This window comes from Kogia breviceps, chromosome 14 (genome assembly GCF_026419965.1).
Source record: "Kogia breviceps isolate mKogBre1 chromosome 14, mKogBre1 haplotype 1, whole genome shotgun sequence".
NCBI classification, from domain to species: Eukaryota; Metazoa; Chordata; class Mammalia; order Artiodactyla; family Physeteridae; genus Kogia; species Kogia breviceps.
In genome coordinates this window covers 571,740-595,927 of record NC_081323.1, presented here as the reverse complement: position 1 = coordinate 595,927, position 24,188 = coordinate 571,740, and the positions used below count along the sequence as shown (strand labels likewise).

At 55.4% G+C, this 24,188-nt stretch overlaps 1 protein-coding gene across 4 annotated transcripts; it reads right to left on the bottom strand.

Annotated features, from left to right (window-relative positions):
• GMEB2 (glucocorticoid modulatory element binding protein 2) lies at positions 1 to 24,175 on the bottom strand. Of its 4 annotated transcripts, XM_059036538.2 has the most exons (11): positions 24,114 to 24,132; positions 23,123 to 23,183; positions 15,237 to 15,401; positions 14,770 to 14,867; positions 14,100 to 14,227; positions 8,479 to 8,582; positions 5,852 to 6,009; positions 3,987 to 4,058; positions 3,525 to 3,662; positions 3,090 to 3,212; positions 1 to 2,575 (listed from the first exon to the last, which is right to left on the bottom strand). In XM_059036538.2, the coding sequence occupies exons 3-11, from the start codon at positions 15,365 to 15,367 to the stop codon at positions 1,917 to 1,919; spliced, it is 1,611 nt and encodes a 536-aa protein (XP_058892521.1). In that variant the 5' UTR covers positions 15,368 to 15,401; positions 23,123 to 23,183; positions 24,114 to 24,132; the 3' UTR covers positions 1 to 1,916. The 4 variants fall into 4 exon arrangements, with proteins under 4 accessions (XP_058892521.1, XP_058892520.1, XP_066870020.1 ...); XM_059036537.2 differs by lacking the exon at positions 23,123 to 23,183 and having other exon boundaries at positions 24,114 to 24,175; XM_067013919.1 differs by lacking the exon at positions 23,123 to 23,183 and having other exon boundaries at positions 14,100 to 14,222; positions 24,114 to 24,142.
• Positions 24,176 to 24,188: the final 13 nt, after the last annotated feature.

The following is a 24,188-nucleotide window of genomic DNA, read 5'->3' as shown; positions in this document are numbered from 1 at the left end:
TTATGAAAAACGTTTTTATTTTAAATCAAAGTACCAAGCAGATACTTGCAAAACAACATACAAAGTAGAACTCAGATGCCTCCCTTCCCCAGGCTGCCTCCGAGCCCCACAGATCCGGTCCTACCTTCCCAGCCGCCCGAGCCGGGACAGCCTGCACGCGCCCGGTGGGTGGAAGGGGGAAGTGGCGGGTGGCGACAGCGAGATGGCCCGACCCCACAGCGGGCTGAGGTTTCCTGGAGGACAGTGGGCCCCTCCCCACACCCCGGGCTCAGGGCCCGCTAGGCGCCGGTGTCCGCAGGAGCAGCTGTCGGTGGCTTCCGTCCGTGCGGCTCTGAAACCAACTTTCCTCCCGGTGCCACGTGGCCTGCGGGCGGGGTGGCTCCTGAGAGGTGGCAGCTCAGACTGGAGAGGCTCCAAGCACAAGACACCCGGTTTCACTAGCGACACGTTCTGAGCCGGACCCGGACGAGCTGGGGCGCCCAGTCCACGGGCTCCCACCACACGTGTGTCAGAGACGCGCCCGGAAGAGGAGCGGGTGGCAAACAGAGAAGGGACATCGCGCTGAAACCAGCAGGCCCGTTACAACGGCCAGCCAGACGTGACAGAAACAGAACAGCCTCGGTGCTCGATGCGGGGCAAGGGCGCTGAGGTGGGGTCCGGGCCACCTGACAGACGGAAGGACGGATGGATGGATGGACGGAGCCCAGTTCCCTTCAAAGTGCGAGGCGGGCAGTGGCTTCTCTCTGGGTCTCCACAGGTGACAGACAGGAGGCCCAGGGTGCCCGTGGGGACTCTCTGCTGCAGTGGCTCAAGGCCTGCAGGAAGGCCCCTCCCTGGTCTTCCTCCTGAGTCCACACAGAAGGGCAGAGGGCCGGCTGGCCCATGACATCCTTCCCGCGAGCATCTGGGTGCCCCCACCTCGCCCAGCACTGGCCCCGAACGCCCTGGGGCACCAGTGTCGGCCGGTGGGGTGCAGCCCGCCTCCAGGAGGGGCCCCACCAGCACGCTGGACACAGGGGATCACGACCCGGATCTGAGGCGCGTCCCAACTGGGAGCGAACCCTCCAGAGCCCCTGCTCGTTCTTTCCACGCGCCCTCCTCAGGCCAAAGCCGCAGGGGACGCCCACCATCTCGCTCCCCTGGGGGCCTTCCCGACAGTCCCCGTGTACAAAACACTCTGGAACCCAGAACAGATCGGGAAGCCTAGGCACTCAGCGTCGTTTAGGTTGAAAACACTATAAACCTGACTCTTCCTAGAAGTCGACTAAGGAGTTCACTTAAAAATACCCCCAGAGCGTGTGCAACGGCCCCTGAGCCCCTGAGCATCGGCCAGGCAGGAGTGGGGCGGGGTGCCCCCCTCGGGCCTGTGCTGCTCAGGCCCCTCGGCCCCTCTGGCCAGGCAGGTGCCCCGGGGTCTGCACCCTGACCCCTGGGTGCCCTGCAGCCCCACCTGAGCCACCTGCAGCACCACTGATGCCTGTTCCAGAGATGGGAGAACAGGGTGCTGGCCACGCTAAACCTACAGAAAACTGTGGGAAGAAACCAAATCCATAGGATCCATGGGTTTCCACACTTGGGGACAGTTCCCAAGACATGTGTTAGTAACGGCCTACCCCAGCCGGTGGGCCGAGGCCCTGCTTCTGCCGCCAGCTGCACCCGGGCCCCCTGGCCTCCCCGACCTGGCTCCTGACCAAGGCCCCACATGTAAACAGTATCGATAAGCAACAGATGGAAAAATATATTTCCCAAGAAAACAGGGGAGGAGGTTCAGAACTCGGAGACCCGTGTCTCAGGCTGCCGCCACGTCCCTCTCCTCTCCGTCTGTTTTGGCGTTTCCTCTCTTTGGTTCCGCAGCCCCGCGTGGCCCGCCGGGCGCCAGCGCTGTGCCCACGAGGGGCCTCGCCCTCCGCCGACGGCTACTTGTGCTCGTGGCCCTCCGCCATGGCGGCCACCTCGATGGTGGCCGTGTGCTCCTCGGGTCCCGGGGCGGCCACGGCACTCTCCACAGCCCCCGTGGGCACCGTCACGACGGCGCTGCCCCCGGGCGACACCTGGGCCACGTTCTGCAGGGTGGGGCCCAGGCCGGGCAGGGCCAGCAGCTGCAGCGGGCTCACCACCTTGACCACAGTGCTGCCGTCCTGCACGGCGGCCGTGCTCAGGACCGTGAGGCTGGATGCGTCCGGGTGGATCTCCACCGTGCTGGGGAAGGTGGTGCCCGAGGAGGCCAGCACCGTGTAGCCCCCAAGCAGCGGCGAGGCGGGGGAGCTTGCCGGAGCAGCCTGGGGCATGGCCTTGCCCAGCATGGGGGAGGGCAGGGTGGACACCACTTTGCCCAGCGGCACGCTGGTCAGCTGGGAGACGGGCACGCCGGGGGTCAGGGCGATCTGGGCGGACTGGGCGAGCACCTGCGAGGCGATGGCGGCCGGCCCGGACGTGGCCCTTGCGAGGCGGGGCCGCTTCACGGGGGGGGGCAGGGAGACGGGCGTCAGCGTCATGAGCACGTTGCTGAGGTGCTGCGACTTGTGCTTGAGCTCCTTGGCCCGACGGCGGTGCTCGTCACACTGCTGCTCCAGGGCTGCGGGGACAGCGACAGGGCGTGACCGCGGGGCACAGCGGGCACCCACACCTGCCCTGACCAGGGCCCGCGCTGACTTGGGGGCTGACCCTCATGTCCTCACGGTGACGCTCCGTCCTGTCCCCCACGGCCCTTGCGGTGACGCTCTCTGTGGGGCCCGCTCTGATGGGGACCCACTGCTCTGAGGAAGCACAAGAGGCATCCTGAGCAGCTGCCTTGCGCCGCCCGACGGGGGGACAGGCCTTCCCTGTTCTCTGCACTGCGTTCCAATCATCCTAGCGCTCGCGGGAAAGATGCCTTGGTGGCGCGTTAAGATAAGGAGGGCACGGCGCGTAAGCAGCCTGTCCCACGCGTGGCCACGGGCACCTCCCCAGGAAGGCGCCACCTCGCAGGCGAGCTGTGGGGCTGAGGGCGAGTTCACGGGAAGCCTGGCTGGGGTCATCTCGGCGTCACCGACCCCGTGCCTCCGCGGCTCCCGCGCCCGTGTGGGGGTCACAGCGCGAGGCCGGCGTACCTGCCAGGTCGCGGGCGTACTGCTCCCGAGAGCGGTCCATCTGGCACTTGTGGCCGGCCAGCACCTTCTTCACGAGGTCCAGCATGCCGAAGTTCTGCACGATGTTGTTGAGGAGGACGGCGTCTACGAGGGCAGGGCGAGCACACGGTGGGAGCGGGCCGGCCCACGGCGGGGTCTGGGGCACTCCACGCCACCCGGTGAGATGCGGGACCGGGCCCAGCAGGTTCCTGGTTCCCGGGCTCAGCTCCATCCCAGTGGCAAGAAGGGGCCCGGTGGGAGCTAACTGCCCACCCCCGTCAACGCTGCTGGGCTCAGCTTGGAGCCGGAGGGAGCAGGCTGCACCCACGGGCTTCCTGAAGCCACCCACCCCCACCACCACCACGAGCAGGAAGAGGCCTCCGGGCCCACAGACCAGGGCAGGGGAAGACCACACACCTCGCAGCTGCAGGGGAGGGTCCTGGACCCGTTGCTGCAGACCCTTCATGGTCTCCACCAGCTCCTGGTGGAACTCCTGTATGACCTCGTCCAGCAGGCCTGCGTCCTTCAGCCCTCGCCAGAAGGCAAACGTGTCATCTGTGAGAGGAGAGGCTCAGAGATGGGGAGTCCTGCACAGGCAGCCCCACTGCCGGTTCGAACCACACGGAGGAGCAACGAACCGCCAGGAGGACACGGCTCTGAGGGTCAGCAGTGTCCCCCACAACCATATGCGCAAGTCCAGTGGGTCGGCCCTGCGCTTCCTGCAAGAGGACGAAGCCAGCCGCAGATTGGAGCCCCGCCCCCAACGCACCCCCTCGGTGAGAAGCTGCCGTGAGAAGCCCGGGAAGGCCCCGCCTCCCCACCTTGACAAGCCCCGGGAAGGCCCCGCCCCCACCGTGAGAAGCCCGGGAAGGCCCGCACCTCCGACGGCTGTGGTCCAGTCCCCAGGGTCCTCACAAGTCTCGATGGTGATAGTGGCAGGAGCCCCGTTCACTGCAACCAAGATGAGCCCGGTGAGCCTCGCCTGCGACAGGCCAGCACCCCCCCCACCCTCCGCCCCGGCTCTGACTCGCCGCCCCCGCCCGCACTGTCACAAAACTGACTGAGGGGCGCGAGCACGACGGAGCATACGCGTGCCTTGCGTCCTAAATTCACTGTTAAACATGGACAAAGAAGGAGCTGGAACCTGCCTCCTCGAACCTGTCCACGTGTCCTGTCCTTGTCGCGGTCACAAGCTTCTGTAGCCTGCTGGCCGGGGGCCACAGGCCGGCCTGCCTGCCTGCCTGGCCTGTTCTTGGGGTCTCTGTCTCACTGACACCAAGCGTCCATCTCAGCAGCTACCATGTTTCCATTTTTGTAAATCAGAAGTGGGACTTTGAGAGATGCAAGCCACCCAAGCTGGTTCACCTCTGACTCTAGTGTCTGCAGAGTCCTGGACACAGTTTGGATTTGGCCATTTGGGGCTTAGAAACAAGCCTGGAAACCTAACCTCTGGGTAAGCTTTCTGACCTCATGCTGGCCTCTTCCACATCTGACAAAGACGTCGTGCTGGGGATGTTAGATGCCTGAAATAGCTCTTTCTTAGTCTGGGCTGATACAGAGCTTTTAACTCCACGAGAGGCAACTCAGGTGTTCTGAGGACTCTGGCTAAAGAGACCACCACGGAGGTGAGTTTAAGCAAAGCGACAAACCATCCAAGCCACCCAGGGACAACAGACTCTAAGAGCTAAATCCCAAACCCCATGTGGCCTTTACCGGACACGGTGCTCTGACTGGAGCGTCAGCACCCGGAGCCTTCCTGGAGATCTGTCACTGTGGCCGCCTTTCACAAGGCAGAACAGAGAGTCTGGACCCAATGAGCCAGAGGAGGCCCTGTTCCCACAGAAGCCACCGGCCCACCAGGAGTGCTGTCTCCCGGTGCTCCTGGGGGCGGGGCCTTGCCGTGACCCAGCCCCTCCCACACTGTGTAGTGCAGTCCCAGGGCTCCTGGGAGGGACTCCCAAACTGGGCCAGCTGCCGGCCCGTGCAGGTAGGGTGCAGGGACTCATTCGGGGTGAACCCCAGGACTTCACGTTGCCCCCGAGCCTCCCTCTCCATCCTCCCAAGTACAGGACAAGGCCCCTCGACCAACCACCTCTGGTCAGCCATGAGCACAGTCCCTGGCCACACAGCAGCAGGCCCAGACCGACCTGTGGCACGACAACTTAAGGACAGTGCAATTCCCATCACAGGAAAGGTGGCGCCACCGAGTTATCAATGGGCAACGTGAACAGGGAACCTGGGACCAGATTTCATGCCAACTTGTTTTACAAAGAATCTCTGTATTCAAAACTCTGGAAAGAATTCCAGGAAATGTTTACTCCGTCTACCAGTTAGAGCAACAGATGCCAACACAGAACATCATAAACACATCAAGAAATCTCAAGTTGCAGGAAGTGCACGAGCCGGAATCAAGTGCCACGGGGAGCGGCCCCAAGGGCAAGGACAGATGGCAGACCAGGCGTGTGGGGCGCTCCCTGAACTGGTCAAAGCCGGGGGTGGGCACTGGACGCTTGCTCTGTTATTCTTCATACTTTTCTCTACATATGAATCATTGTATTTTATAATAAAAATGGCTTAAAAAGAGGAAGCACTTCAGTCCTCCCTGTGGATGGAACAGCAATTCAGCTAGACTTCCTCAGCGAGGAAGGAGAAGGTGGCTGCTGACCCCTGGGGCCTGGAAGGGACAGCTGAGCGGACAGGGAGGCCCCGCTTGTGGCCGGCAGCAGGGATGGCCCAGCACGTACCGTCGGCCGTGGCGGGCGTGAGGGGGATGTACTCGGCAGGCGTGGGGCTGCCCAGGGACGCGCGGGCCCCCGAGAGGTCGATCTTGGTGCTGCGGCAGGTGTTGGAGCAGACCCTGTCGTGCTGGTAGAAGTCCAGCTCCCCGGAGTCCATGATCTTCCTGCGCAGAGGAGGGCGGGGTGTCAGCCGCGGAAGGCCTGCCGCAGGGCCAGCCCAGAGCGGTGTGTCTGCGGAGCCAGGCTCCACCGGGGCTCCCGGGCCGGCTTCTCCAACACCCCAGCACAGCTCTCTCAGCTGGCATGGGGACGCCTACGGGTGGCTCTGTCCACAGGAAGGGCGACCACAGTGTCTGGCGCTCCGAGGGAGGCGGCTGTCCCGAGACGCCGGTCAGCACTGAGGGGCGGGGCCTCTCCGAGATGCTCTGCTGCCCGCCAGCCCCGGGGTGGGGGACTCAGGGCCAAAAGAGGTGCTGACGGTGGCACGCCTGCCTGGTGCGTGGCCCAAAGAGCGAGACCCTCCAAAAGCACCAACAGCAGCAGCGCCTCTGGATTCTCGCTGTGTCACCTCCTGGCCTCAGTTTTACCAGGAAGGCACCACATGTACCCTGCCTGCTGGGACGCCCCCCAGGCCCTCCTCTCTGACCTCTCCCAGAGGTCCTGGACTTCAGCTCGGTACATCTCGACTGGCCTGCCTCAAGCCGCGGAAGGACTGGACGGCTCTGGGGCTGCCGCCCACCTCGGCTTTGGGGAGCGTGAACGCGCTGGCTCCAGGGAGTGCAGCAGGTGGCACCTCCCGCGGCGCTCTTCCAATGAAACAGTCACAGCCGCACCACCAAGATAGCCACGCCCGGAGGCAGGTGGGGCTGAGAGAGGAAAGAGTTGGGTTGATGGGAGGGTGCAAAGCTGCTCCGGGGGAAGGGAGGGGCTCCCCGGGGAGAGTGACAGGGCTCCCACGGGCTGCAGGCACCCAGGGCAGCAGACATGCCCCAGGACAGCAAGGAGCCGCTTCCCCCGGGAATAAACACAGGAAGGAAGGAGAGGGGCCCCTTCGGCAACAAAGCAACCAGATCCCGCCGCTCTGGACACCGTGAAAAACCACGGCTGTCTCTGGGCAGACACGCAGCAGGGACCAGTTCAGAGGGGCCAGCCGTCACCGCCGAAGCAGGAAAAGGTAAAAGGTGGAGAAATCAGGCGTCAGCGTTCTGTGGGGGGGGATAAACGCGGAAGCCTGGCCTCTGCTCAGCGCTCTTGGAAGGGGCGTCGCCCTTCCCGCTTCACAGGTGGGAGGGAGGAGCCCAGAAGGCCACCCGTGACAGGCCACACCCACCAGGGCGGCTGGTGGACCGGGCACCACGGAGGGCCCTACGGGAGAGCCTGAGCAGGACACTCCAGACCCCCGACATGCTAGGACCTGATGTCAGTGTGAAGCAGCGAAGAGCCGGCCTGAAGCTTCCCACCAATTCCCACTTAACTTCAAAGGGAAGACGAAGTGTACAGGGAGAAAGGTGAGTGGACGCCTCACCAAGACCCCGCCACCGACACGGGAAGCCGATGGGGCACAGGCCAGCAGGACTGACTCTAAAAACAGGAAAGTCGGGGCTCCAGGCCAAGACCCCCTGAAAGCGTCAGCTCCATGACTGTCAACACCACGACTGTCACACGGTCACAGGAACAGTCCAGCCTGGAGGAGACCAATGCTGCCAGTGAACCCAGTCCGGACAGGACCCTTGCCGGCAGCCTGGCCATCCAGAAAGGACAATGTCTGGACAACTGGACAGACTAACGCACAGCAGCTTAAAGAAGTGCAGGCTCTCAACACGGACCCGAGTCTGGGGTGATGGCAGGAGGCACACGGGGGTAGGTGCTGCCTCAGGAGGAAGAAGGCTGGCCTGGCTGCTGTCCTGACGCGCAGACAGCTTCACAGCCGGTGTCTTCCTGGTGACACAGTCACAGGTGCCTCGGTAAGGGACTGGTGGTGATCAAACCAAGACAGAAAGGGCTTCCCTGGTGGCGCAGCGGTTGAGAATCCGCCTGCCGACGCAGGGCACACGGGTTCGAGCCCTGGTCCGGGAAGATCCCACATGCCGCGGAGCAACTAAGCCCATGACCCATAACTACTGAGCCTGCGCTCTAGAGCCTACGAGCCACAACTACTGAGCCCACACTCCACAACTACTGAGCCCACGCTCCACAACTACTGAAGCCCACACCACTCCAAGAGCCCGTGCTCGGCCACAAGAGAAGCCACCGCAGTGAGAAGCACGCGCACCGCAACAAAGAGTAGCCCCGCTCGCCGCAACTGGAGAAAGCCCACATGCAACAACGAAGACCCAATGCAGCCAAAAACAATAAATAAATTAAATTAAAAAAAAAAAAAAGCAAGACAGAAACCCCTGCAAGTCTGACAGGGTCACGTGCTGGCAGGGGTGTGGGAGGCCCAGCCCCGGGGACGCTGTCCACAATCCTCACGCAGAAAACGCCCCTCACCTTCAAGACGCAAAACCCAATGAGAAAGCAGTGGCCACAGTGCTCCCGGACAGAGGGTCACCGGCCCATCCCTGCCCAGTCCCTCTGGCCGCCCCCGCCCCCGCCCCATCCAGTCTCCGGCCCCGCCCCCGCGCCCCGCCCACCTGAGCATGATGCCGTTCATGCGGATGGCTCGCTTCCAGTCCTTCAGGGTAGACTTGCCGGCCAGGTGCACAAACTCCTTGGGGCTGATGACGTGCTCATCGTACTGCGGAGGGAAGAGCAGAGCAAAATCAGGACAGAGCCTCCTCCCGGCCCTTCCCTCCTGCCTGACACCACCGCCCCCCAGAGCTGGCCTGGGAGAGGGGGTGGACGGCAGGGCAGGTGTGGTGGAGCCGTGGGCCGACTCTCAACCTGACGTTCAGGATCCAGGAAAGAGCCACCACATGAGACGAGCCTGACCCTTGTGCACAGGGGCTGGAGCGGGGAGCCGGCCTCCTCCTGCCTCAGCGGGTGGTCAGACACTGACCCCAGCGGGGAGGGAGCTGAGGGCTTGGCGCTTCCCCCCAACCACACACCCAATGCCTGGGACCCAGGGACCCCACACCACCCAGAAAGGCACAGCGCTCTCTCCCTCCCTCCAGACAGCAACTGGCAAACCTCCTTACGCGTAACTTATTCCATAAATAATGGACACATATATCACACCAAGTAACAGGAGACGCAGGGCACGGGGTCAGCTGTGAATGTCCCTTCAGCCGGCCTGGCCCACCCCTAATGGCACCCTTCACGGCCCAGGAGCACATGTCCACTTCAAAGTCAGGGAACTGCCTCCCCTCCTCACAGGGCTGCTAGTTTCCCCCAACAGTGGCCTGAGAAGGTAAAGTATCCTATTCAGTCTTATTAAACAGCAATTACTGGAACCAAAGAACCAACACAAAACTGCATTTACTTAGAAAACAAAGGACTTCCCTGGTGGCACAGAGGGTAAGAATCCCCCTGCCAGTGCAGGGGACATGGCTTCGAGCCCCGGTCAGGGAAGATCCCACGTGCCATGGAGCAACTTAGTCAGCGCACAACAACTATTGAGCCTGCGCTCTACAGCCTGCGAGCCACAACTACTGAGCCCACGTGCCACAACTACTGAGCCCACGTGCCACAACTACTGAAGCCCATGCCTCTAGAGCCTGTGCTCAGCAACAAGAAAAGCCACCGCAGTGAGAAGCCCACGCGCCTGAATGAAGAGCAGCCCCTGCTCGCCGCAACTAGAGAGAAGCCCGTGCGCAGCTTTATTTAAAGCAACAACAACAAGAAGCAGGCTGGGGATGGATAAGTCACTGGTCTCAGCAGAGGCAGAAACAAAAGCCCCAACTGTGGCCTGGATGCACAGCTGGACCCCGGCCAGGGTGCCGGCCGTCCCGGGCGTCCCCTTCCCAGGGCGTCCCCTTCCCGGGCGGCTGCCTCTCAGGCACCCCGCAGTCTGTGTCAGGCTGGGCCCAGGTTACCATGCCACTGGAGCAGAAGCACCTCAACTCAGCCACGCTTGCTCTGTAGCGCTCCACAGACAGTCACATTCTACGAATTGGAGGTTCGTGACAGCCCTGTTTCGAGCAAGGCTATCGACGCCGTTTTTCAACAGCAGTTGCTCACTTCAGGTCTGTGTGACACTGTCTGGTAATTCTCGCAATATTTCTAACTTGTCCGTTGTTACTGTAGTTGTTACAGTGACGTGAGAGCAGCGACCTTTGAAGTTACTACTGCCACTCCGCAAGCTCAGATGATGGCGAGCACTTTTTAGCAATAAAGTACTTTTAAGTTAAGGCATGTACATCGTTTTTAGACATGCTGCTATGACACCATTAACAGAGCACAGTCTAGTGTAAACATAATTTTTATATGCGCGAGGAAACCAAACTGTGTATGACTCTTCTTATTGCAACATGGGCTTTACTGAGGCGGTCTGGAACTGAACCTGCAGCGCCTCCAAGGTCTGCCCGGATCTCCGGCACACTTGGTCCCAGCAAACGCCACCAGCCTGGGAAGCCCACTTGACGGAAGCAGCGGTCCCAATTGGCTGAGCCCGGCGCTCTTCCTCTCTGAGTCAGGAAGCCACCCATCCCCTCAGTCAGCTGGTCGGGAGCCAGGCCTGAGCCTGGGCAGACAGGCAGAGTCAGAGTCGGAGGACCTCGCGGGCCGCTGCCCGAGCCCAGGAAGTCCACAGTGGGCCCGGCCCCTGCCCCCACCACGTGACACCCTCTCTGGCCATCGCCTCTGGCCCTGCCCGCACCTGGACACCGCAGCGCCACCTGCCGGCCTGTCTCTCCCTGGCACCTTGCGCGCCCCGCACCCCGCCTCCCTCTGGGGGACCAGGCTCTCCTCTGCGGGCCGGGCAGGTGTGCCCCACTGTCAGGTGGGCCAGCTGGTCCCACCCACAGCCCTCCAGCCGTCCCACCACGGAGCATGCGGAGCCTCCTAGGACGCGCACCAGCGCTGCAGAGCCCATCACCTTAGACTCAACCACCTCCTCCACTCTGCACGCCTCTGGCCACCTAAAAGCTCCTCTCTGGAACCACTTTCCCTCTGCCTGAAATCATTTCTTAGAATACCTTTAGTTGCGACTTGCTGGTGGCAAACACAGTTTTGCCTGAAAATGTCTTTGTTTCCCCTAACTTCTGAAGACAACATCACTGTGTGCAGCTCTCCTCTCCTGGCACAAGGAGAGCCGCCCTGCGCCGGTCCCCCCGCTCCCTGGGAGCCTTTAGGGCTCAAGCTGCCATGGGGGTCTTGCTCCGCTGCTCTCGTTATTACATCTCTTTTGCTTCTAATGTTTAATTCTGCTGTGATTTCAACCTTACAAAATAACTGCAGGTACAGTAGAGCCCCAGCGGCCCCTTCCCCAGGCTTGCTCTCCACACAAGGCCCATCTCTAAACGCTCGCAGGGTAGCCGCCCTGAGTCCTTCACACCGATTTCCTGAGAACAAGATTCCTACATAACCACACACAGCTCTCAAGATCAGGAAACTACCATTAATGTATTATTATCTGATCCAGAGGCAATATTCCAATTTCGCAAACTGTCCCAATAACGGCCTTCGTGGCGACTTTTCTCTGATGCAGGACATGGCCTGACTTTGCGCTGCACTGACCACTGTGTCTTGCCTCCTTGACCCAGAGTAGCTCCTCGGCCCGATGGTGTCTTCCTGACCTCAACGTCTGTGAAGCATGCAGGTCAGTGTTTTTGTAGACAAAAATTGTGCCCCTCAGTTTTTGTCTGATGTTTTCCCGAGTCGAGTCAGGCTATGGGTTTTTGTCGGAAATGCCACAGAATCCCTGCCCATTCGATCAGGAGGCCGGGATGCAGGCTGGTCCCTATACTGATGCCCAAACGTCATCACGTTTAGGGAGTGATCTGCAGGCTTCCCCCTGCTGTTCCTGCTTTGCCTTCGTAAGCAGTACCTCAATGATGGGGGTACCTGGAGACCAACTGTCCCTCATCCAGCTTCCCCTGACTACTTTCAGCACCCCCTTGTGGCACTCTGGCTCCAGCACCCCTTCTACATTTGTTAGTTGGTGTAACAGTTTAGCCTCTCCCTTGTGTCAATGTAAATAAATAACATGAAATACACTGCAATAAATATGGGCCCATAGATTCTTGTTTTTACTTGAATCATAATCCATAACTATCATTCGTTACTCTGATGCTAAAGTGTCCCAGGAGCCAGTGGAAGGTCCTCTGCGCTGGCACCTATGTAGATTTTGAAATGTGGCTGGTTTCTTCTATTCATTCAGTTTAGGATGTGTTAAGTCTCTTGAACTGTGGGCTGCTATCTTTCCTTGGTTATGAAAATTCTCAGATGCTCTCTCCTCTCAGAATTCAGACAGATGCATTAGACTTTCTTGTGCTTCCATTTTCCCTCATGACATTTTGGGGGATCACTGTCTGGATAACTTCTTCACTTCTATCTTCCATTTCACTAATTATCTCTTCAGCTGTGTCTAACCTGCTGTAAAATCCATCCACTTTTTAAATAGTTAGTTAGTTAGTTATTTGGCTGCGCTGGGTCTTAGTTGCAGGAGGTGGGCTCCTTAGTTGCAGCTCACGGGCTCCTTAGTTGTGGCATGAGAACTCTTAGTTGCAGCACGCATGTGGGATCTAGTTCCCTGACCAGGGATCAAACCCAGGCCCCCTGCATCGGGAGTCTTATCCACTGTGCTACCAGGGAAGTCCCTCTAGTTTGTTGTTATTGTTGTTATTTTTATTTTTTTGTGTGGCTGCGTTGGGTCTTCATTGCTGTGCATGGGCTTTCTCTAGTTGCGGCGAGCAGGGGCTACTCTTCGTCGTGGTGCACAGGCTTCTTATTGGGGTGGCTTCTCTTGTTGCAGAGCATGGGCTCTAGGCGCACGGGCTTCAGTAGTTGTGACACACAAGCTCAGTAGCTGTGGCTCACGGGCTCTAGAGCGCAGGCTCAGTAGTTGTAGCACATGGGCTTAGTTGCTCTGCGGCATGTGGGATCTTCCCAAACCAGGGCTCGAACCTGTGTCCCCTGCATTGGCAGGCAGATTCTTAACCACTGTCCCACCAGGGAAGCCCTCTTTTATTTCTTGAAGTAAATTAAACATGATTATTTTATATCCTGTGTCTCAAAATTCCAACCTGCAGCATTTGTGGGTCTGATTCTGCTATCTGTGGTTTCTGTGTGCACTCATTCAGGCGCTTTATTTCCTGTGTACTCAGTGTTTTGTTTTGCTTTACTGTGAGCTGCTCCTTTTCTTGGAACTTTGTCTGTCAAAATGACTTGAAACCTGAGATAAAGATGAGTTCTACCAAAAAGGATTTTTCATTTGCTTTTGTCAGATTCCTAGGGAGCTGCCAGCCAGGAACAACCTACGGCTAAACTCTTAGCTAAAGGTGTTCACACTATACAAGCCACATGTGAATCCTCAAGAGGGTTCTCTCTTCCACCTGGTGCTAAGACATGAGACAGGAGTTTTCCATGTCCTGGGGGATAGAGGGGACGGGGAGTATGTGTTTAGCATACTCTCTAACCCCCAACACTGAGGGTAGAGACCTCTGGAAGTAGCAGCATCACAGGGACAAGCTCTGCCCCCAACAACACACCCAAGTTGGGAGCCCTGGGCTTCACCTTCTCATCTCCAGCCCCATGAGGCTGAGAAAACCAGTGTCAGGCAAAGGCTCTCAGACAAAAGCCGGGGTTGGTGCTTGGCCTCCCTCTATAATCCCCCTTTATTCAGGCCCTGGGCATGACCATTTCCTCCTCTTTTGCCAGCTTAAGGAGGCATCCAGAAGATGCGTTACGAAAATATCTCAAGTGGCACTTTTGGCTGTTTTCAGCACAATGTGAGTCTGGGTACCTAAACTACCATGCTGCAGAAAGAGCAGACCTCTCCCCTCCATCTTACTCATGGCTGCTAACGAGTCTTTGCAAAGCATCCCTCTCCTTCAACCTGTCCGGCAGAGTCACTGCCAATCCCGACGTCAGCAGAGCTGCCTTCCCAGCCTCCCTCCACAGCTGTGCTCCAGGAACACAGAATCTCTGCCCTGAGGCTCTCCGTGCGCCCCAGCGACAACCGTGTCTGTTCCTGAAGGCTCCTTCCTTCTCCTCTGCTTTCCCAAGCGCAGGACCTCTGCCTTCTGAACTGCCCCCCACAGGTCGCCCCCCCCGCCGTAGGGGTCTTCTTCTGTTTGCTTCACAGCTACGGTGCTGGGGGCCCTCCCCGCAGCCGGAGCGCAGGCCTGTGCTCTGGTCGCGTCAGAACCCTCACCTGAACACACTTCACATTGATGCCAGGGCACACAAACTTCCTCCAGATCAGGTTGGCTCTGCTGTCCCCGCAGGTGATGGGGTACACGATCTCGGCCTCCAGGCTCTCCTCCTCTTCAGCCATCTTCACTTCTCACCAGGCGCGTCAACAGGGAAAGGGGCAACATAGAAAATCAGTTACAACTTCTCCAAAGCACTTCCTGCAAAAGCACGACATTGACTACCAACCTAGAAACCAGGAACCAAGATCTAAGAGGGACTGAGACAGGACCGAGGCGGGCGGGGACATTTCTCATCAGCCCGATGTAAAGAGCCACTGAAGGAAACAAACTGTACCTGGCACAATTCCAGAGAAAACCTATTCTTAACATTTGGAAGAGCTCTGAGGCCTTCAGTGTTAGGCAACAGGAAAAGACCAAAGGTGATACATCATCTTCACGGCCACTCACTAAGTAGAACCGCAAAACCAAGCTCTCCCCGCCAGCCGCAGGCCAAGGCCACACCTGGAGACCCTGGAGCCAGGGCCTCTGTGGCGCCACCTCTGAAGAAGAGCCCCCAGGAGAGCCTCGGGAACCTCTGACTGGGCCCCTACTGATGGGAGGGCTGTCCCCTCGGAAAAGCCACCTCCAGAGCTGCCTGCGGGCGCTGCCACGAGGAGGCCGGCTCCCTACCTAACACGGCCTCCTTGAGCTGCGAGGACGCTGTGAACGCGGCTGCGGCAGCTGCCGCGGCGTTTTCCGGCTCCATGTTACCCTCCGCCAGGTCACTCCTGGGAACAGAGGGGAGGAGAGAGGAGACATCAACACCCCCGACGACAGCCAGCCTCGTGCTCTGCTGCCGTTTCGGCCCGACTTGCCAGTCCAGCCCGAAGTCACGGCGCGGCAGGCTCAGGGCCACACGCCGTCCGCCACTGCGCTGCTGGCCCACGGGCGTTGCTCCTCGGCTCCCCTTGGAAAGCCCAGTTCCTAACTGGCCCTACTGTGTTCTTGTCAGAGGAGAAGTTACCATGCGCTTAGGGACACAAAGCTGTGACCTTGGCGTCAGGAGAAGAGTCGGGGAAGCGTTACTCGCTCCTGGTCGGGTGGCGGCTCCGTGTCCCCTGGCGCCCCCTGCCCCCAGGCCGGGTGCCCATCCTCACCCGTGCGGGGCCAGGTTGGTGGTGACCAGCACGGTCTTCACCTCCTCCACGCCACTGCCATCCGCCGCCGTGTCGGGCGTCGTCACCACCACCACCTCCTCCATGTGGACGCTCACGTCGGGGGTGGCCATGGCTCAGCGGACAGGAGGCGCCAGGGCACCGGGCCTGCAGGGCAACAGGGGGGCACAGGGTCTGCACGGGGACCTCGCTACCTTCTGACAGAAGCGATGCAAGAGAAGGGCTCTTCCAGAGCCTCGGGCTCTGGCAAGGATGGAGTGAGCACTGAGAGAGGAAGCCCTGGAAGAACCTCGGAGCCATGACAGGCCTGAAAGCCCAGTGGTCACCTGCGGGGGACGGGGAAGGAACCAGAATGTGGGCAGACGCCTCTGGAGGTGCGTCCCACACCCTGAACTCAGGGCTGTGCACAGAAAGCCCACGGAGGGACTTGCCTGGCGGTCCAGTGGTTAAGACTCTGTGCTTCTACTGCAGAAGGCATGGGTTCGATCCCTGGTCAGGGAACTAAGATCCCACATGCTGTAGCACGACCCAAAAATAAACAAAAGAAAGCTCTCGGAGATGAATCCTGTCTCTGGTCTGGGAGACCCTCCCAGGCATTATTTTGTCTTTGCTGGCTCTGCCCTCCAGCGAGCCCCAGGCACTCTAAACTCCATAACAGTCACGGCCAGGCAGGCACCGAAAACTCCGGGGACCCAGAGGCACCCCACTGCTCTCCTGCTCTCCATCATCTGGCGCTTGGCTCAGAGCAGACCAGGTACTGATGCATCGCAGCACAGAGGACGTGAAAGAGACCTGGCTTTCAGCCAAAGCACAAGGAAGGGGGTTCTGGGGATCAGAGAGTATGCAGGAGACTGCAGAGAGGAGGGAGGCAGAAAGGGCTAGCCCCCAGCTGTGTACGAAGGCCTGGGTCACTCCTCACCTGTCCGTGTGTGGACCTGACCCTAAATGGCAAACCAAAGATTTCAAGGACCGACCTCCAGGGTCGACACCTGCCCAGGTCTCAGACTGGCCTTGGGTGGCACCTATGGGACAGATCCAGAGAACACTGCACAGGCTGGAAGGCTGAACTGATTCAGGACGACGCCCACCCACAGAGGGGGCTCAGAACCTGCAACCCAGGTCCATCTCCTGCTACAACAAAATGCTCCATCCTCCACGGGGTTTAAACAAGATCCAGAATCTTACAACACAATATACAAAGTATCCAGAATATGATCCAGAATTATCTAACGCACAAAGAACCAGGAAAGTCTGACCAATTCTCAAGGGAAAAATTACATGAGAGAAGCCCAATCCAAGGCGACCACTGGAATCCACAGTGACCTCAGAGCTGCGGGCGCTCCTGCTTCACAAGTGGAGCCAGCCGTCCTTGAAAGGGATGCTGCAGGAACCGAAGTCACAGCCAAGTGGAAATTTGAAAATTAAAAAATACATAACAGAAATTTTAAAAATCCACCAGGTGGGCTCAATATCAGAATGGAGATGAGAGAGGAAAGAGATATGGCAATGAAAATAAAGATAGATCAGTACGAATGATCTAATCTGAACAACAGAAAGAAGATGGAAAAACAACATGAACAGAGCTTCAGGGAATGCAGAACAATATAAAAAGTTGGCCATCTGTATCACCAGAGTCCCAGAAGGAAAGAAGAAAAAAGTGTGATGCTAAAAAAACTCTGAAAAAAATAATAGCTGAACACTTCCCAAATGTAGTGAAAAATATAAACTTATACATTCAAGAAGCTCAACAAACCTCAAACAGGATAAACTCAAAGAAATCTATGCCCAGAACATAATCAAACTGCCGAAAACCAACGACAATGTTAAGAACATTCCAAAAGCAGCAGATAAAAAGGTATGTATTTCCTCATGAGAACAATTTGAAGGCCTGTGAGACTCTCTCCTCAGAACCACAGAGCCCGAGGCAGGGACATTCTTAACACGCTGAAAGAAAAGAGCCTCGGCCCAGGATTCTAACAGTGAGAAGATCCTTTAGAAATGAAGGCACAATAAAGACATTTTCAGATAAAGGAAAATTAAGAGACCTGGCCACAATCAGACCTAATGCAGTACTTCAGACAGAAGGAAATTACAGCAGAGGGAAGCCTGGAACTTCAGGAGTGAAGGCAGGCAACCAAAATGGTAAACATCTGGAGAAACACAATAAATGATTGTTCCCTTCAGTTCTTTGGGCATGTCTGACAGCTGAAAGCAAACATTCAACACTGCTGGTGGGACTCAATGTGCGCAAACATAGACCATCTACAGCTTCAAAGGGGATGGTGCCAGGGCCTACGTGGTGGTCCCGCTTCTATATCCCTCTGAAGGGGGAGAACACTGTTCTAAGCAGACAGAAAAATCAAGTCCTTCAAAATGTGAATGGGTGAGCAAGCTGGGTATTCCACGTAATGACCTCTGGAAGGTCATCCAGAGACAAAAGAAGTGAGGTACGAAGCCACAAAAAGACACGGTGGGGACTTCCCTGGCGGCACAGTGGTTAAGAATCCGCTTGCCAATGCAGGGGACACGGGTTCGAGCCCTGGTCCGGGAAGATCCCACATGTCATGGAACAGCTAAGCCCGTGCGCCACAACTACGGAGCCTGCGCTCTAGAGCCCACGTGACACAACTACTGAGCCCACATGCCACAACTACTGAAGCCCGCATGCCTAGAGCCTGTGCTCCGCAACGAGAAGCCACCGCACCGCAACGAAGAGTAGCCCTTGCTCGTGGGCGTTGCTCGCCCACGCACAGCAACAAAGACCCAATGCAGCCATAAATAAATAAGTTTATTTATTTATTTTTTTAAAAAAGACATGGCAGACCCTTAAATGCACACTGTGAAGTGACAGAAGCCAGCCTGAAGAGACCAGAGGTTGCAGGGGGTGAGGTGGGGCGGGGCAGGAGGATGAAGAGGCGGAGCATAGAGGGCGTTTAGGGCAGTGAAACTACTGTGTGATGCTGTCATGGTGGGCATTCACCATCGCGCATCTGTCAAAACCCACAGGATGTGCAACACGAAGAGGGCACCCCAAGGTAAACTATGGACTTTGGGTGGTTCTGATGTGTCAATATAGGTTCATCCTTTGTTAAAAAACATACCGTTCTGTTGAGTGACTTCATTAATAGGGGAAGCCATGCACGTGTAGGGGCAGGGAGTATATGGGAAGTCTCTAGAACTTTCTCAATTTTGTTGTAAACCTGAAAGTGCTCTGAAAACTTAAGTCTTAATTAAAAAATATAAAAATAAAACATACACTGTACACCACCCAAAGTGAACCCCAATGTATACTATAGACGCTGGCTGATGATGGGTCAGCTGGGGTCTGTGATTGTAACAAACATACTACTCTGGGGAGGATGTTAGTGCTGAGGGAGGCTGGGAAGGGGGCACACGGGAACCCTGGGGGCTCCTGCTCAACTGTGCTGTGAACATAAACCTGCCCCCAAATGAAGTATGTATATTACAATACAGCAAATAGAAAATATAGTGGAAAATGCAAAGACAAGCTACAGGTGGAAGAAAATGCTTGCAAACTGCATGTCTGACAAAGAACTTGCATGCAGAATATACAAAGAACTCAACAACAACACCACAATTTAAAAGCAGGCAGAAGTGGGGCCTTCCCTGGTGGTCCAGTGGTTAAGAATCCACCTTCCAATGCAGGGGACGCGGGTTCGAGCCCTGGTCAGGGAACTTAGGATCCCAAGTGCCACAGAGCAACTAAGCCTGCACGACGCAACTAAGACCCGATGCAGCCAAATAAACAAATAAACTTTTTTAAATAAATAAATAAAAGTAGGCAGGTTTGAACAGACACTTCACCAAAAGAGAAGTCCAAATAAGCACACAGAGGGACTTCTCTGGCGGTCCAGTAGTTAAGACTGTGCACCCCCAGTGCAGGGCGCCTGGGTTTGATCCCTGGTCAGGGAACTAGATCCCGCGTGCCGCAACTAAAGGAGCCCGCATGCCGCAACTAAAGGAGCCCACATGCCGCAACGAAGACCCAGTGCAGCCAAATAAATAAATAAATAAATATTAAAAGAAAAACCAGTAAACACATAGAAAGATGCTCAACATCATTAACTCACAGGAAAATGCAAACTAAAACCATAACGATACTACCACACCTATTAGAACAGCTTAAAAAGCACCAACAAAATGCCGATGGTACAAAGACTGTGAGGATGTGCAGCAACCGGAACTCTCACACGCGGCTGCTTGGTGCAGCCGCTCTGAAAAGGGTCTGGACGTTTCTCAAAAGGTTGCATGTACTCTTATTACATGACCCAGCAACCCCACTCCTAAGTATCTGCCCCACAGAAATGAAGACTTGGGTTTCTTTAAAAACCCGTACACACAGTTTTATGACAGCTTTATTCATAACTGTCAGAAACCAGAAACAACTCAAATGACCTTCAGTAGAAGAAAAGAGAAACAAACCTTACAAAAGAATACTAAGTACTCAGCAATAAAAATAAATAAATAAATAAGCTCCTTGATATGTGCAACAACCTGGATGGATCTCCAGAGAACCATGCTGAGTGGGTTACACACGCAGACCCTGGAGGTATCAGCCACCACAATAAAGTAAATGTCACAATAAAGTGAGGCACGTGACGATTTTCATTTCTCAGTGCATATAAAAGTTATATTTACACTATATTATAGTCTATTATGTGTACAATAGCATTATACCTAAAAATGACATACATACCTTAATGAAAAAATAATTTATTGCTAAAAAATACTAACCACCATCTGAGCCCTCAGAGTCTTAGTAGTAACATCACAGATCACGGATCACAGATCACTGTAACAAACATATTAATAACGCAAGAGTTTCAAAAATTCCGAGAATTACCAAAATGTGACACCGAGACCCAAAGTGAATAAATGTTGTTGGAAAAATGGCGCTGATAGACTTGCGCGATGTAAGGTTGTCACGAACCTTCAATTTGTAAAAAATACAGTATCTGCGAAGAACAAAAAGTGAAGCCCAGTAAAACAAGGTGGGCCTGTAGGCTGTATGAGTCCACTTACGTGACATTTTGGAAAAGACGAAACTCTAGTGATAAGAGAACAAATCAGTGGTGCCAGGGGCTGGAGGAGGGGGATGAGGCATAAAAGGACAACACAAGGGAGATTCTGGGGGCGATGGGGTTGTTCTGTATTCCGATCATGGGGGCAGCTACACGATGAATCTATACAGGTGTTAAACTCATAGAACTGTACACCAAACAACCAAAAGTTTACCATTTGTGAATCTTTTTAAAAAATTAAATTAGCCAAAAAAAAAAATGCTACTGTATCCTGGCATATATGGTCAACTGAGTTTTGACAAGGGTGCCAAGACCATTCAATGGGGAATGGGGACAGTCTCATCCGTATGTGGCGCAGGGACAACTGGACATCGGCAGGCAAAAGGATGAGGCTGGATCCTTACACCACAGACAAACATTAACATAAAACGGATCAAAGATCCAAACGTAAGAGCAAATACTGTAAAACCCTTAGAAGAAAACAACAGGGGAAAATCTTCCTGACACTGGATTTAGCAAAGATTTCTTTTTCTTTTTCTTTTCTTTCTTTCAGCTGTACCAGCACAGCTTGTGAGATTTTAGTTTCCTGCCCAGGGATGGAACCCAGGCCCTCGGCAGTGAGAGCGCAGAGTCCTAACCACTGGACATCAGGGAGTTCCCTGGCAATGATTTCTTGAATATGACACCAAAAGCACAGGCAACAAAAGAAAAAAACAGATAAATTAGACTCTGTTAAAATTAAAAACTATTGTGCATCAAAGGACACTCTCAGGAGACTGAAAAGACAACCTACACCCTGGAAGAAAGTGCCTGCAAAGCATGTGTCTGCCAAGGGATTCACATCCAGGATACAGCTCAACAAGAACAAAACAACTTAAACCATGGGCAAAGGACTCAGAGTAGACGGTTCTCCAGAGGAAATATGCAAATAACCTGTAAGCCATTGAAAAGATGCCCAACATCCCTAATCACTAGGGAAATGTACACAAAAACCACAAGGAGATACCACTTCTCCCCCATCAGGATGGTTATTATAAACAACCAAACGGAAAGTACGTGTGGTCAGGATGTGGAGAAACTGGAAACACTGTGCACCATTAGCCGACAAGCAAAATGGTGAAGCCGCTGTGAAAATCAGTCTGGCAGTTCCTCAAAAAGCTACATGTAGGGGGGCTTCCCAGGCGGTCCAGCAGTTAAGACTCCGCGGTTCCACTGCAGGGGGGCATGGGTTCAATCCCTGGTTGGGGAACTAAGAGCCCGCAAGCCACACACTGGCCAAAAAAAAAAGACCACTTTAAAATCGCCCTTAAAGTAACGTTGCTCCGTGGTGCTTGGCTCTCACCGAGGTACCGCTGCTTTCACCGGGTGGACTCCAAGGGGGCCAGAAAGCCAAACTTGAGCTCAAAGCTGCAGAAAGGCAGGGACCCACCCTATGGGCAGCTGTCCTCACCCACATCTCAAAACCGCACAGAGCGCTAAGCAGTGGGAACACACAAACCGGAATTCCTGCCTCTCCAATATCAAGTTTTCAAACTTCTTCTTTCCCAATTAACCTTGAGGTAAAGAAGATAGGAGGAAGTATTTCTAAAGTAGCATTCTTGGGCATAAATATACAAAAACAGCACAAAAATGTGAGTGTGCGGTCAGTACATTAGATTGAGATCTGACTTTCCGTGTCTTCCAAATAATCACAAATATTTTCCTTTGATAAAAATACCACTAGAAACATAGCAGAGGTCACAAAGCAGTGGCCCACGGACACAACTTTTTTAAAAAAAATATTTATTTATTTATCTTGGCTGCGCAGGGTCTTAGTTGCGGCACGCCGGATCTTCATTGCAGCATGCGGTATCTTTAGTTGTGGCATGCAAACTCTTAGTTGCAGCATTCATGCGGGATCTAGTTCCCTGACCAGGGATCGAACCCAGGCCCCCTGCATTGGGAGCGCAGAGTCTTACCCACTGGACCACCAGGGAAGTCCCAGCACAATTTCTTTGATTCTCACTGTGTTTCAAAATTTTTAATTAGTTGCCAGCTTTTTCAAATTTTATAGGGTTCACAGTTCAAAAATCCAGATTTCCGGTTTCTCTTGAAAAATGTCACAAGAATTCATCCCTGGAGGTGGTCCCTCTAGTCCTGCATTTCCTTGCGAATCTGGGCTTCCTGGCCCTGCCCTCCTGGGGGTCGAGGGGGGTGCAATGCACTAACTGACCAGTCTCGACCACACCCCGCGTCACACCCAGCCAGGACGCACCCGGCTCTTAAGTGTGTGATGTATATGTACAAATCCCCGCCCCCCCATCCAGTATGTCTTCCCAAAGTTTGATACTTCCTACAAAGAAACAATTTTTGAACAGTCTGCTTAATTTATCTTGTTACATTTGGAATTTATTTAATCCATTTGGTTTTACCCAAAACGGACTGACCTACACTGTTGTACACTGTTGGTGAGAATGTAAATTGGTGCAGCCACTATGAAAACAGTACCCAGGTTCCTCAAAAGACTAAAAATAGAACTACCATATGTTCAGCAACCCCACTTCTGGGGGTGTATCGGAAGGAAAACAAATCAGGATACCCAAGAGACACCTGCACCCCATGTTCACTGCAGCGTTATTTACAATAGCCAAGATGTGGAAGCAACCTAAATGCCCACGGACAGATGAATAAAAATTTGGTATACACATACAATGAAATATAACTTAGCCTTAAAAAAAAAAAAAAAGGAAATTCTGCCATTTGTGACAACGTGTATGAATGTAGAGAACATCATTCTAAGGGAAATAAGCCAGACACAGGACCAAAATACCACATGCTACCACTTACATGAGGAATCTACACGAGTCAAACGCAGAGAAGCAGACAGTGGAATGGTGGTTGCCAGCAGCTGGTGGAGGGGGAATGGGACACATCAAAAAGTACAAAGCTTCAGTTATGCGAAATGATGAAGTCCTAGAGGTCTAAGGTACAGCATGGTGCCCACGGTTAACAATATCGTACTGTATACTTAAAATTTTGCTAGTTAAGCGTTCTTTTCACAAACTAATGAAGGCGGGAATAAACTTCTGGAGGTGACTGACAGGTTAATGGCATAGATTGTGGTTTTATGGGTGCACACTTAACTCATCAAGTTATATACTTCAGTTATGCACAGATTTGTGTAAGTTAAAAAAGACTGATGTAACTGAAACTGTATTTGCAGTGTTAGCAAAGAAAGAAAACGTTGATTCACTGGAAGTGTCGCTCGACTAGATGAACTATAAAGTTAAACAAATATGTAACAGGTCATTACTGGCAATGGACCCATATATTGATTGGTTCCTACCACGGGGTTCAAGCAGATACGAGTCTCACCAAAGGGTTGCACGCACGCGGCCCCCACGCGAAAGGTGGGGGCATTCACTAGGCCCCCACGAGAGGGGATGTATCCACAAGGCCCCCAAGGGAGAAGGGCATCCGCGTGGCCCCCACGGGAAGGGGGGGGATTATCCACGCTGCCCCCAGGGAAGGGGAGAATTCACGCGGTCCCACGGGACGGGAGGGTAATCACGCGGCCCTCTCCACGCACCCCCGCCCAGGGCCCTCCCCGGCACCCGCCGCCCGCGGCCCGCTGCCTTCCGGCAAGATGGAGGCCGCACCGCCGCCGACGCGCCTGACGCGGGCCCGTGACGCCCGTGACGCCCGCCGCGCGCCGCCGCCCCTCCCCCGCTCCCCTCCCCCCGCCGTAACGTCCTGACGCTCCGCAGGGACCCCTGACTGGACGGCGGCGCGCGGCGGAGCGAGAGGCCTCGCCGCGGGGGGGGCGGCGGGCGCTTACCTGGGCCGCAGCCGGGCCTGCGCGGGCGCCAGCGGGTGGGCGGCGGCGGCGGCGGCGGCTGCGGCGGCGGCGGCC

Coding starts and splice junctions, on each gene's coding strand:
- GMEB2 (XM_059036537.2), bottom strand. CDS start 15,367: ATGGCCACCCCCGACGTGAGCGTCCACATGGAGGAGGTGGTGGTGGTG. Junction 14,868..15,236: donor ACCAACCTGGCCCCGCACGG/GTGAGGATGGGC, acceptor CTCTGTTCCCAG/GAGTGACCTGGCGGAGGGTA. Junction 3,213..3,524: donor CCCTCCCCTGCAGCTGCGAG/GTGTGTGGTCTT, acceptor CTGCCCTCGTAG/ACGCCGTCCTCCTCAACAAC.